General features: G+C 38.5%; 1 protein-coding gene across 8 annotated transcripts in view; it reads left to right on the forward strand.

Moving 5' to 3' along the window:
* TNIK (TRAF2 and NCK interacting kinase) overlaps window positions 1–12,346 on the forward strand; it is a 455,189-nt gene that overhangs the window by 391,369 nt on the left and 51,474 nt on the right. For all 8 annotated transcript variants that reach the window (XM_011998297.1, XM_011998298.1, XM_011998301.1 and 5 more), the window contains 2 exons: window positions 556–795; window positions 3,014–3,120. In XM_011998297.1, coding sequence (XP_011853687.1) covers window positions 556–795; window positions 3,014–3,120 — 347 coding nt within the window. The remainder of the gene's footprint in view (window positions 1–555; window positions 796–3,013; window positions 3,121–12,346) is intronic.

The raw sequence follows: 12,346 nt of genomic DNA on the forward strand, positions 1-12,346 counted from the left end.
CTGGGTTCCAGTCCATGCTCCAGCAGGTGTTATCTGTGCAATCTAGGGTATTGCTTAAGCTCTCTACACCTTACATTGCTTGGTGTAAAATGAGGGAAATGATTGTGTCCACCTCAGGATGGACTCAGTGAGTTTGTAACAAGTAAGATATTTAGAGCAGTTTTTGTTTTACAGAGCAACACTCTCTAACGTAAAAGTTAGGGGTTTTAAAGGAGGAAGTTCATAATATTAGCAGAGAAGTGCTTATAAAATATATTGCATTGCTGGTCAGTAAATATTCACTAAATATACAGTAGTTATTGTTATTTCTTCACTTATTCCACTGACTTAGCATTCCCAAGTAAATCATTTAACTTTGTGCCAGCCCTACATATCGTTCCAATGGAAAATTTTGAAGAGATGCTAAAAAAACATGCTATATATAGTTGTGATAGACTCTCTATAGTCCAATTTTTGTGCCCTTGAACTTTTTTTTTTTTCCTTCAGCTGACTGAGGTACTGGCTGATCTGCCTTTTCTTCTAATCGTGCTGTTTTCATGTTGTTTTGATGCTTAGATCCCACATCTGGTAGCTGTAAAATCCCAGGGACCTGCCTTGACTGCCTCCCAGTCAGTGCACGAGCAGCCCACAAAGGGCCTCTCTGGGTTTCAGGAGGCTCTGAACGTGACCTCTCACCGCGTGGAGATGCCACGCCAGAACTCAGATCCCACCTCTGAAAACCCTCCTCTCCCCACTCGCATTGAAAAGTTTGACCGAAGCTCTTGGTTACGACAGGAAGAAGACATTCCACCAAAGGTAGTATTTACTGGGGTGTTTTGTTTAATCATGAGCATCACTGATGGTTATTATTACCACTATTCCAGACCTTTCGTAGTGGTGGAGAATGTGATCATGCCAAAGCACTTTCCCTTCTCATGTTTGTTTTGGTCCCTCTTCATTCCCTGGCTACGACTTGGATTGTCATTTACCATGTCTGACCTTTATTTCCCCCACAAGAAAACTGAAGTGAGGTAGATTGAAGCACAGATCCTACATCCAAAGTTAGAACTCTCAACCCCAAGTATTCCAAACTGTTATTTTGCTGTCCATATTAACAAATGAAGTAATGGATATTTCATTGATGACTGAATCTACATCAAGACAATTGAAAACTTCCAGATAAAAAGTAGAAAATTCATGTATCCCTATTTTTAACAACACAAAAGTGAAGCCAGATTTCAGGGGTTCAGAAGATAGTATTGTTCTTAGGATATTTTAGTTGGCCCCATTTTAAGGAAAGCTCTTTCTAGGCCAAGTCGTAATTTATTTCCATCTTTAATTAACTACTGAGGAAAAACTTTAGGGTAAAATGACCAGCCATTCCACTGGACAGAACAACCCCAAGTCTGGGTTCTTTGTTTTCCTCTACCAAGTCATTACTCATTCCAAGAAATGTTCTAGAATGTGGCTGTCTGCATCTAGCTACAAACAACCTGGAAGTATTTCAAAATACTAGAGACATTTTTTGCATCAGATTTTTCCTGATTCAGGAATCCCCCTTTTCCTGAGCTTAGCATAGAGGCTGTGACAAGTGGAATGTTCCACAATTTGCAGAAAATGCCACTGTTAATTCCAGAAGAAAAAGAAACTTCTACTGAATGATTTACAAATACATTTTTTCATCTTCCTCTTAAAAGGATATTATAACAAGAGTCCCATTATTTTGAAGATAAAAATAGCTGATAATTTTTTGAGATTCTTTGTGGTAGCAGAAATGTCATCAGAAAAAAAAAAAGGTAAATAGGGAGCAAAAGTCAGTATAAAAAAATAAGGTGGGCAAAGGAGCAGACACAATAGATGGGAAAGTGGAAAACTGAATTTATTGGTTCCACTCTCTAAAAATATGCAGGCACACATGCATGAAGCTGAAAGAAAATTTTAGATGAATTCAAAACTTAGGTTTAAGAATATGTTAGGCTCTTTTGTCTCTACAACTATTTATATTTACGGTAAGCAAAAGAAAAAATAGTAATAGTAATAGTAATATTTAATTTGAACAAGTGGTAGCATTGATTTGGTCATTCTGCTTTACTGCACTGACTCATCTTGATGTTAAAATGAATAAAAATTAAATTTTCAAAACAAAGGATGACACTTTACACTGAAAGTAATTTTCTATACTAGGATTCATATGATTCTTTTAAATAATGAACTCCTTTAGTAGACTTAAAATATTTAATTTCATTTTTTAAATGTCTGTTTTATAAATTGGGACATACTTCAATTCTACCTTAGGTTGCTTCCAGATAAGATAATACATTTTCCTCCAGTCTTACTGGTATTTACACAGCCTTTTTGAAGATCCTTCCAGTATTTTCAGTATTAATTCTGCTTTGTATTATGTTCTATTATGTTCACTCATTGACCAAAACACAGTGCTTTTGGTTTTTGGTTTTAGTACATAATTGCAAATCAAGTAGAAAGTAGAAACATTCAGGATCTATTGTGGTAGGTTCTCTGAGCTCACTAACATATGACTTACGTCCTAAGCTCTATCCTGATATTCTAGTTTCTCACCAGATTTCATGATTTCCTTATCTGTTTATTGTGATGTAAGCTAAAAATGGAACTTGCTTCATCTGGGTGGCTCTTAGCTGATGCAACTTCCAACGAGTTAATGATACCCTAAAGAGATTCCTGGTATTTACCACTTTTGCCCAACCAAGAGAGGTCAGTTATTTTTAGCTCAGTGTATCAAAATTATTAGTTTTACCTATCTTTAAATTTGTTTTTAAGATTGAGGATGACCCTCTTTAATGGTTCCCAAATTTGCTCATTGTTTTTTGCCAGTAGACCTTTGTTTGATTTTGTTTAGGGAGTTTAATATTTCTTTGAGGAATGAATGAAAGATAGTTCTTTACTGTTTCAGATAGTTTCTGTGGCTTGTGGCAAATCATTGGAAAGAAGGATTTTCTGACAATAGGCTATGGAAGCTACTTTATGGAAACTATTTCTGAATTCTGGTTTCTTCCAGGTGCCTCAAAGAACAACTTCTATATCCCCAGCATTAGCCAGAAAGAATTCTCCTGGGAATGGTAGTGCTCTGGGACCCAGACTAGGATCTCAACCCATCAGAGCAAGGTAAGGAAGGAAGGTGGTTAAGGTAAAAGAAAAAACTCCTACCCACCATTGTCATTATTGCTTTCCTAGAAATGTCTGTGTTCTTTTTTCACTTCAGAGGCATGTTGACTTTCCATGTGCACTATAAATGTTGATGGTCCAGAACACATGCCTTTTATTTCTTCAGTAGCTTTTCAGAGAAATCAGTATTCAGTGGGGGGCTCATGAATTAATGGGGCAACCCAGAAACCAATCAGATGTACCTTAGCTGACAGTTTTTAAAATCTGAGAGTAAAATTGCAAATATCAATCTAGTTGCAGTGCCCTAAACCATTACTTCAGAGACCACTTTATAGAGTCAACAGAACAAAATGACCTGTTATGGCCTCTTTCAAGGTGATGTTTTAGCATCAGTTCAAGAAACATGCCCTGGAAACCACTGAGACATTACTAAGCAATTACCACGGAAATAGTGACCATCTTCAGAGCTTCTCTAGCTTGGCAGTTATAGAAGAACTAGCTCTTATGAGGAAGTTGCCTCTTTGGCATTACGAATGTCACTGAGATACAGTTATGCTTCCACTCTTGCTGTGTTCTCCTTCGAGAATTTCCTATCAATAATGCACATTCCTATAGTCAGGAAGTTGCATCCACTTCCACTGGTTGGTGTAGAGGTCTCAAGAAGCTGGAAAGTAAATAGTATCTTTACAGTGTCTGAACAGATTTTTTGTGGTAACAGATGCTGTTTGCTGTTATAGTTCATCAAGCTTCCCTCAGATTTTTCATGATGAATACATCACTTTTTAGGATCAACTGAAATAGCAAATGGCCTCTGCTGAGGCTATAAAAAGGATGTGATTGGGCAGGCTGTTTTCTTCTTCATTGTGTTCATAATAAAAGGACCCTCCTTTGCTAGTAAGAGAGAATGACTGGAAATGAAGCTTATGATTACATGCACATACTTTAAAATATGGAATGCTTTTAAAGCTTTAATTTTCCTCTTCAAGTGAAAAGCCTTAGGGAAGGTGTCAGCCCAGCAATAACATGAAACTATACTAAGAACACGAATCCCTTTAGGACAAAGATGCTAGCCCATTCTGTGTGGAATTACCAATTGCAAGAGGCTCTGAATGAGCCATTTTTTTCCAGTGACTTGTCAGATTCACACTGAGCTCGCGTTGCTAAGCAGCTAAGCAGTACTGAGGAAGACTAGAGCCACTGTGACCAGGCAGCCAAAGGCACGTTAGTGCTGGATTGCCAGCCTGAACTTTATCAGTGCCCCTCTTCAAGCAGTGATAAATCCCCAATTATCAGTGCTGCTGCTTCCTTTGAACCCTGCCCCTGGGGCTCTGTTCATTGGATCAGTTGCTTAGAATTTTAGTTTCTTTAGATCAAGTATTATTTCAACTTTAAGTATTTTTCCTTCTGTCAACCAAAAAGAGAGAAAATTACCATTGTATAGTCAAATAAAAAGCCGTTTTCATTCCCTCTGAAGTGCTATTTTAATGACATTAAGGCCTAAGGTAATTGGTATTTGATGGTCAGTGGCTTACAAAATAATGAGCCTTTCCTCTTGGAGCCACTTGCATATTATACTTTATCCAAAGAATGCTGACTTTGTGAGAGACAGCTAACATTTTTCTACTTAGAGAGGAAGGGATGAAGTGAGCTAAGAGGTCATAGTTACTCACCTACAATGAAAGTCAGAGATTGGGGGTCAGGGGTGAAGAAACCGCTTCTTTGCATGTAGGACAGTCCTATAGAACACCCCTTTTTATGCTATCATGTATCTCCATGTGACCAACATTTAAGATGTAAATCAGATTTGCGGCTCTAGATTGGATTGCATGTTTAAAAGCTTCACGATTTGGTTTATTTACTGTGAGAGCCATATCTTTAGTTCACCTTTGCTGCACAATATAATCACAAGTTGAGTGACCTGAAAAAATAACAGTTTAATATTTCTCACGATGCTGTGGGTTGCCTAAGGAGTTATGCTGCTCTCACCTGGGCTCACTCTTGCAGTTGCACTGAACGGATGGGTCCGCTGCACCTCTTGCTCCACGTGGTCTTTCATTCTGGGCTTCTTTACCCTTTCGTGACCTCAGAAGAGCATTTCAAGAGAGAAAGTTCCAATGCACAAATACTTTTGAAGCCTTTGCTTGCATCATCTTTGCTGATAACCCATTAGCCATCACAAGTCACTTGGCTAAGCCTTGAGTCAGTATGGAAAGGAACTCCACCGGGGCAGGGACACTGGGAGATGTGATTTGCCAGGGGCCATTACTGTGACACAGACCTCTCCTACTGTCTGCTGGTCCTAATGAAGTCCTTATAGTTCTTTTCGTGCCATTTGTCAGATGACCACCCATCCATATAGTCTCTTTAACAGGTGTTGCTTTTAAATAACCTGTCCTTTACAGTGCTTCTACACTTTCCTGTACTTGGTCAATATTCTGTTTTTCCTCCTAGTCTTTTCTTTGAAGTGATTCCCAAGGGTGACTAGAAAATTAGCAAAGTTAAAATGGATTCCAGTAAAAATTACACAGCTAATAAAGGACAGATTCAGGATGTCTTGTTACTATCATTTTTTAATTCATTTGCTAAATTCAGCAAATACATACTGAAGCTGCATGTGGCCCTGGGACCCAGTGACTCAAACCAAAACTGCCTGATTCTAGGGCCAAGGGGTCATAATATACCTGCTGCTGTTTGGGACTGCGGGTACCAGTAGGGGCAAAATTGTATTTCTTGCGTCACCTTCTTATTTTGCTTTGAAGTAAATACGTGAATTAACTAAAAGAGGCAGACCTCTCTCTTCTGTGGCAAACTTAGGGACCATACGTTTAAGGTAACATGTCTCAACCCAAAAGGAACCTGGACCCCCAAGTCACCACTTAGAGAACCATCAAAGGAGATCTTAGAGAACCATCAAAGGAGACCAGTTCTACCTGTGTATATTATGATGTGACTGAGAAATAAACCACTGTTGTGCTAAATCAATTTTTAAAACAAAGAAAAATAAGGCAGAGCCTAATGGTTAAGAAGCTCAGTTTTTGCTTCCTGCACTTAGTAGTAATGAACTCAAGTTACTAGGTGCAAGATGTTTTATAGTAACTGCAGAATGTGTGATGTTTTTTGATAATTTGGGACACAATATGTTTAAATCAGTAAACTACTTAGTACCCTGAAGAGAAGACTCTTGAATTAAAATAATCAGTATGCAAGGGTGTACCTGTAACTTGAGGACAAAAATAAAGCTTTTACTATTTTGAATATCATTCCTTCTCCCCAAAATAACTCCCTATTATGTCACTCTTCCACCATTGGTAGGCACCATACCAAATCCAAAGAGCCCTATGGAGAATTTTTATTTTATTTTATTTTATTTTATTTTTTTGATACGGAGTCTCACTCTGTTACCCAGGCTGGAGTGCAGTGGCGTGATCTCGGCTCACTGCAACCTCCACTTCCCAGGTTCAGGCGATTCTTCTGCCTCAGCCTCCCAAGTAGCTGGGACTACAGGCACCCGCCACCACGCCCAGCTAATTTTTTGTATTTTTAGTAGAGATGGGGTTTCACCATGTTAGCCAGGATGATCTCGATCTCCTGACTCTGTGATCTGCTGGCCTTCGGCCTCCCAAAGTGCTGGGATTACAGGCGTGAGCCACCGCACCCCGCCAGAGAACATATTTTTAACTATATACATTATTGAGCAGGTACAGCTGTGCGGGCATCAGTTGGTCAAAAAAGTGTTAGTGGGCAATGCCTGCAGTTCCCTGCCTTCTGCCTGATTCAGGGCAATTTATTATTTTATTTCTGTATTTAATGAACATCTCTGGAGCACACATACACATACATCTCATATATATGTATTTACTAATTTAAACAGTATAACAACTCTGTGAGGTGTTGACTATAATCACCATCATTTTACAGAAGGAGAAATTGAAATTAACATGTGTCCAAAGTTACAAAAGTAGTAAGTGGTAGAGCCAAGATTTGAGCTCTGATAGCCTTGCACCAAAGTCTACATTCTTGAGCACCATTCTGTGCTAATTTGTTTGGCACAGCTTGGGTGCAGCTTGCTTTCCTGTCTCATTTTCCCAAGGCAAAAGAGCCCCTGATTTGTTGACTGACACAGCACCATTTTGTCCCCACCTTTCTCACCATGTGCTTTAGTGAGTCTGTTAACACCTCCTCTTGATCTTATTGGTATTTACCCTTATGTTGCGATATTTACTACCTTTTCAAAGTTGTTGTCCAATGAGACCCATTTATATTGCAAACACTTCCCTTCTGGAGCTAGAACTAGTGTCATCACATGCTTTTGATAGTTCCCTCCCTAGATGGCTAAAGTCTGGGAGATAACACAGTCACCCTGACCCCATGCAACTGTTCCTTGTCCTTCCTTCTCATGCATATGTAGCTGGGAATTGCTCAGACTGCAATATCAATAGGCAATTCTCACCTGCTATGTAAACTCACAAATGCCTTATGCTGTGAAGGTGATCAGTGAAGTTCAAATCAAAATTTGATTTGACCGTTTTAAAATACTATTTTTAAAAATCAGCCACTTTCATACTTAACATTGTATATGTATTCTTTTTAAAGCAAATTAAAATTTCATCAATTACATTCTGAATATGAAAAGATTCAAATTAAGACAAAAATACCCAGTCCAACCCAATGACTAAATGATTAATTTCAAAAACTAATTCTGTGTCCCATCCCAAACTTACTTTCTTATGGCTCATTTTTTCTCATTGGCTGTGTCATCAAAGAACAAAATAAAGTGAAATTTGGCAGTCAGCCAGTTAATTAAAGACTTGGCCCAAGTATTTGGGCCACAAAATTACTTTGTAATCCCAATTTTCTGTTTTGACTTTTTATGATTCAACTGAATGGAATAATTGCCACATTTTCACTTTACTGTGAGTTTTACAGACCTAGCAGCATTATCTGCAGGATGGCAAATGCCTGAACTAAAAGTTAGCATTTAAAGAAATCCATTTGGATGTTTTCAGGTTTTTACACATTCGGATCTGAATAGGCTCAGTTCAGATGTGAACAAGGGATATCTCTTATTTCATGGGATTCTTCTGAAATTGATCCTCTTAAGAGCATTTATCTCAGACCTCACAGCCCCAAGGCCAGATCATTTAATACATAATAAAGGAGAGAAAAATGTGAACAGCATGACATTTTCTCAAACTACTCATGTTTTACCAAAGGAAAAGGTAGAAAAGGCATTGTAAAGTTTTCCTTATTTCTGTGTGTGGTAACATAGAGACTAAATACTTCTTTCAGTCTCCAGCAGCAAAAATAGCAACCGATTAAGATCAGCACCCACACTGGTTAGCTCTGGTGAGGAGAACTTGTACTAATGAGACCCTGGTCAGGGATTTAATGCCCATGGGATCCAATTAGCTTCACACAGGAAGAGACTCTGAGCCCAGTGGGGATGTAGGCTTATCCCAGCTGCTTCTGCTAATGCCCATGCTCCTTTTTACACGGGACATCCCTGCCCAGGCCTCATCATCTGACTTGGCAGCAGCCTCCTAAACGGGTCTGCCTGTCTCTCTCCTGGTCAGTCGTTCTCCTCTAGGCTTTAAAGGCTATTGTTATACAACTCGTCCTTTTCCTCTGATCACTCCACTCTCCCAGTGTTTCCTAACACAGATTTGGCACTTGATTTGACCGGTGTCCTCTCTGCACCCACATGAATCAGGAAAAACAACCCAGCCTTGTGTCTGCTCTGACCGTTCCCCAGCCTTCCTGCTCCAACCCCGGTCAAGTTCTTTCTTCTTCATAATACTGCTGTCGACCAATTCCAGTCTGCACTAATTGTTCCCCAAACGCCAACAATACTTAGTCTCTTTCACACACAACATACAGTTTTGCCATGCTCCCTATTGTCTCCTCTGCATGAATCTCATCTCCATGATTATGTTGTAACTTGACTATATGCCCTGTGGCCCATGCTTCTCCTCCATCCCTCATCCCTGTCCAGTAAGTTTCACAAAAGTGGTGCTTAACACAAAGGTTTTGGCTAAATAATCAAAGGAGTGCTACATTAGAACAAGTAGCTCTATTCTGCTACCACACCACAACCACCAGGGAAGAAAACTCAGAGCATTTATCACCAGCTACCCTCCTCTCAAGAGATTTTTTTTATCTTTTTGTAATACAAAGAACACTGCCGTTCCACAAAATGAGAGCAACTCCAAGAAACCTTAACATGCTCATCATTCTTAAATCTGTAATATAGTTGGTGAGCAGTACATTTTTTAGAGCAAATATTTTTGGATTTAATTATGCATAATAATTTTTGACCACTATTGTTTAATAAAAGAGGGTAGTGTGGAAGAATTCGCTATTTGGGAATTAAAAGAGATGAGATTGTTTCTTTATTTTAAAAAATGAAAAATTTGAAATGTAGATTATTTCAGAAGTATTACACATTTATCATTTTAGACATTTTCTAAATGAAGGGTATTTCCAGTATGGAGCTGAATCTATTTTAGTCAATTAGATATAAACAATTGTCATAAAAATAGTTACTTCACAAAGGAGTGCCATTAAAATATCAAGAATTTTGGAAGTTTTTCTTAAGTTTACAAGTGATCACTCTGCAACTGATTTTACAGTTAAGTTGACTTAGCAACCCCTTTACCACAAGAGTTTCAAAGATAATATTGTTAGGGTCTACATTTATATGATCAAGTTAATGAATCATGAGAACATATTTATTTTTACATGTTTTCTGCTGCGTTTTCCCACAGTCACTATCTATTTCTACTCAATCAAATGTTTTTGACAGATACATTACCACAAAGCAAGATTCTTGAGTTTTTAGAAAGAAATTAATTTGGTTTAATTGCTGCTTATAAAGTTGCCATTGTGACTGGGTTATTGGTAGACTAAACTAATAGTGTCTCAAAGGAAGGGGTCATATCCAAATGTATGGGAGAAATGTCTAACATCCAACACAGTACAGAGTACCTGATACATACTTGGTACTCTTAAACTGGGCAAAGTGAAAGCATAAAATTACATTTTAATGTAATATATCACAGCATTAAAATCATAGCTGTATGGTAACTGTTAACAAATTCTGTTTGGGGAACTGAAGATGATAGAAACAGAGAGGAAGCTGACATCAGATGTTTCTCTTCTCAGCATCTGGATGGCAACAGATTTGAGCTCTGAGTTTCAGGTCTCCCTAAATTATCCATGCCCAGCATTGTATAAATCTAACAGAAAAATAAAAAAGCCTATGAGTTATAAACTTTAAAGGAAAAGATTTATAGAAGCCTTGAAAATGCTGCTTTAAAAAAAAAAAAAAAAAAAATCAAAATCCTCAGCAACTGCCTCCCACTACCACTGCTTAGATGTCCCCTCTTTCGGTACAGCTTTCCTCATGGCCAAAATTGGCCTAGGTGGTCCTGTCTCATGCTTCCATATGGCTCTGTGCTCACCACAGGCAAAGCATGTTGAAATGGGCTGTGTGTATCCAGCTAAGCTCACAGAGGGCATAAGCTGTGTCTTGTTCGTTATCATATCTCGAATGCCTGACCCAGTGCCTAGTATAGAGTAACTGAGTGAATGAATACTGCTTTTTTGGTGGCAGTAAAGATATGAAGACAAATATAGTAATATATTTTTTAAATGGGGGTAGTAGCCTACCAACAAATTTGGTCTTGAATTAGCCTTTTTTTTTTTTTTTTTTTTTTGAGACAGAGTCTTCGTCTGTCTCCCAGGCTGCAGTGGCACGATCTCGGCTCACTGCAAGCTCCACCTCCCAGGTTCACGCCATCCTCCTGCCTCAGCCTCCCGAGCAGCTGGGACTACAGGCGCCTGCCACCACGCCCGACTGATTTTTTTGTATTTTTAGTAGAGACGGGGTTTCACCATGTTAGCCAGGATGGTCTCGATCTCCTGATCTCGTGATCTGCCTGCCTCAGCCTCCCAAAGTGCTGGGATTACAGGCGTGAGCCACCGTGCCTGGCCAAATTAGCATTTTATAATAAATATCAAAAAACTGTCTTCCCTTCGGTAATAGCCTAAGTATATAAAGACTTCCTGCAAGAAGATAATAAAAAAATACAAAGACTCCACAAGCTACATGAACAAAGGACGTAATTAAGCAATTCACAGAAGAGAAATTACAAATGGCAAATAAATATGAATAAAAATTCTTCTACCTCAGTAACTTTTTAAAACTGTACTTAAATAATGAGATACAATTTAGCATAAAACCTTGTATAGAGTGAAATGGACCATCACATTTACTTCAGTGAAAACTTGTCATACCTTTATATACTCATACACACATATGCACACACACAAGCACACACCCTAAACTTACGCCTTTTCACCAAAGAATTCCAACCTCAGGAAATAGAAATGCGATTGGCTATATGTATGCAGGGAGATTATTGTCTCACTGTTATGTGTCACAGCAATGTATTGGAAGCACCTTAATATTTAACAGTCGAGAAATGGTCAAGGTAACTCATCTATATAATAGACAATTAATGAAGCTATTACACAGCATAAGAATATGCTCACTATGCAGTTAAGGGAAAAAAGCAAGATGCAAAACAATATATACTGTGCTTCCATATATAAAAAAGAAAAAAAACCTGAATATGCAGTATGCTTCTATAGATACAAAAGAAAAAAAAAACCCAGCAACTCTCATTCTATTCTTTGTTTCTATGAGTTTGATGTTTGTAGATTCCATGCATCAGTGAGTAAATAGTACAATAGTAAAATATAGTTGAGTATTTCCTGATGCAGAGATTATGTGTGTTGCTTCCTTATTTTTTCCCTTTTAATATTTTTCAAGTTTTTTTACAATGAGCACAGAAAAAAATGTTTATAAGAAAGCCTTCTTTGAAGATTCATCATCCAGAGCTAGTACTTTCAATGTGATGAACAAGAGTTCATCCTGTCCACATCCAGTAGCTGATCAGGAAATCTACAGAGGAAGGCATGACTGTCATCTTCTGTTGACCCCTTCCTCTCAAGGTCTTATAAGTGCTCTTTTTATTTCCTTGCACTGGGGACTGGACTATGCTTGTGTCTACCAATGGCAAGATCTTGTCCCCCCTAGCTTTACCGAGGTATAATTGACAAATAAAAAGTATATCTACGGCCGGGCGCGGTGGCTCAAGCCTGTAATCCCAGCACTTTGGGAGGCCGAGACGGGCGGATCACGAGGTCAGGAGATCGAGACCAT

The sequence above is a fragment of the Mandrillus leucophaeus genome, unplaced genomic scaffold (assembly GCF_000951045.1).
Source record: "Mandrillus leucophaeus isolate KB7577 unplaced genomic scaffold, Mleu.le_1.0 Scaffold566, whole genome shotgun sequence".
Lineage (NCBI taxonomy): Eukaryota > Metazoa > Chordata > Mammalia > Primates > Cercopithecidae > Mandrillus > Mandrillus leucophaeus.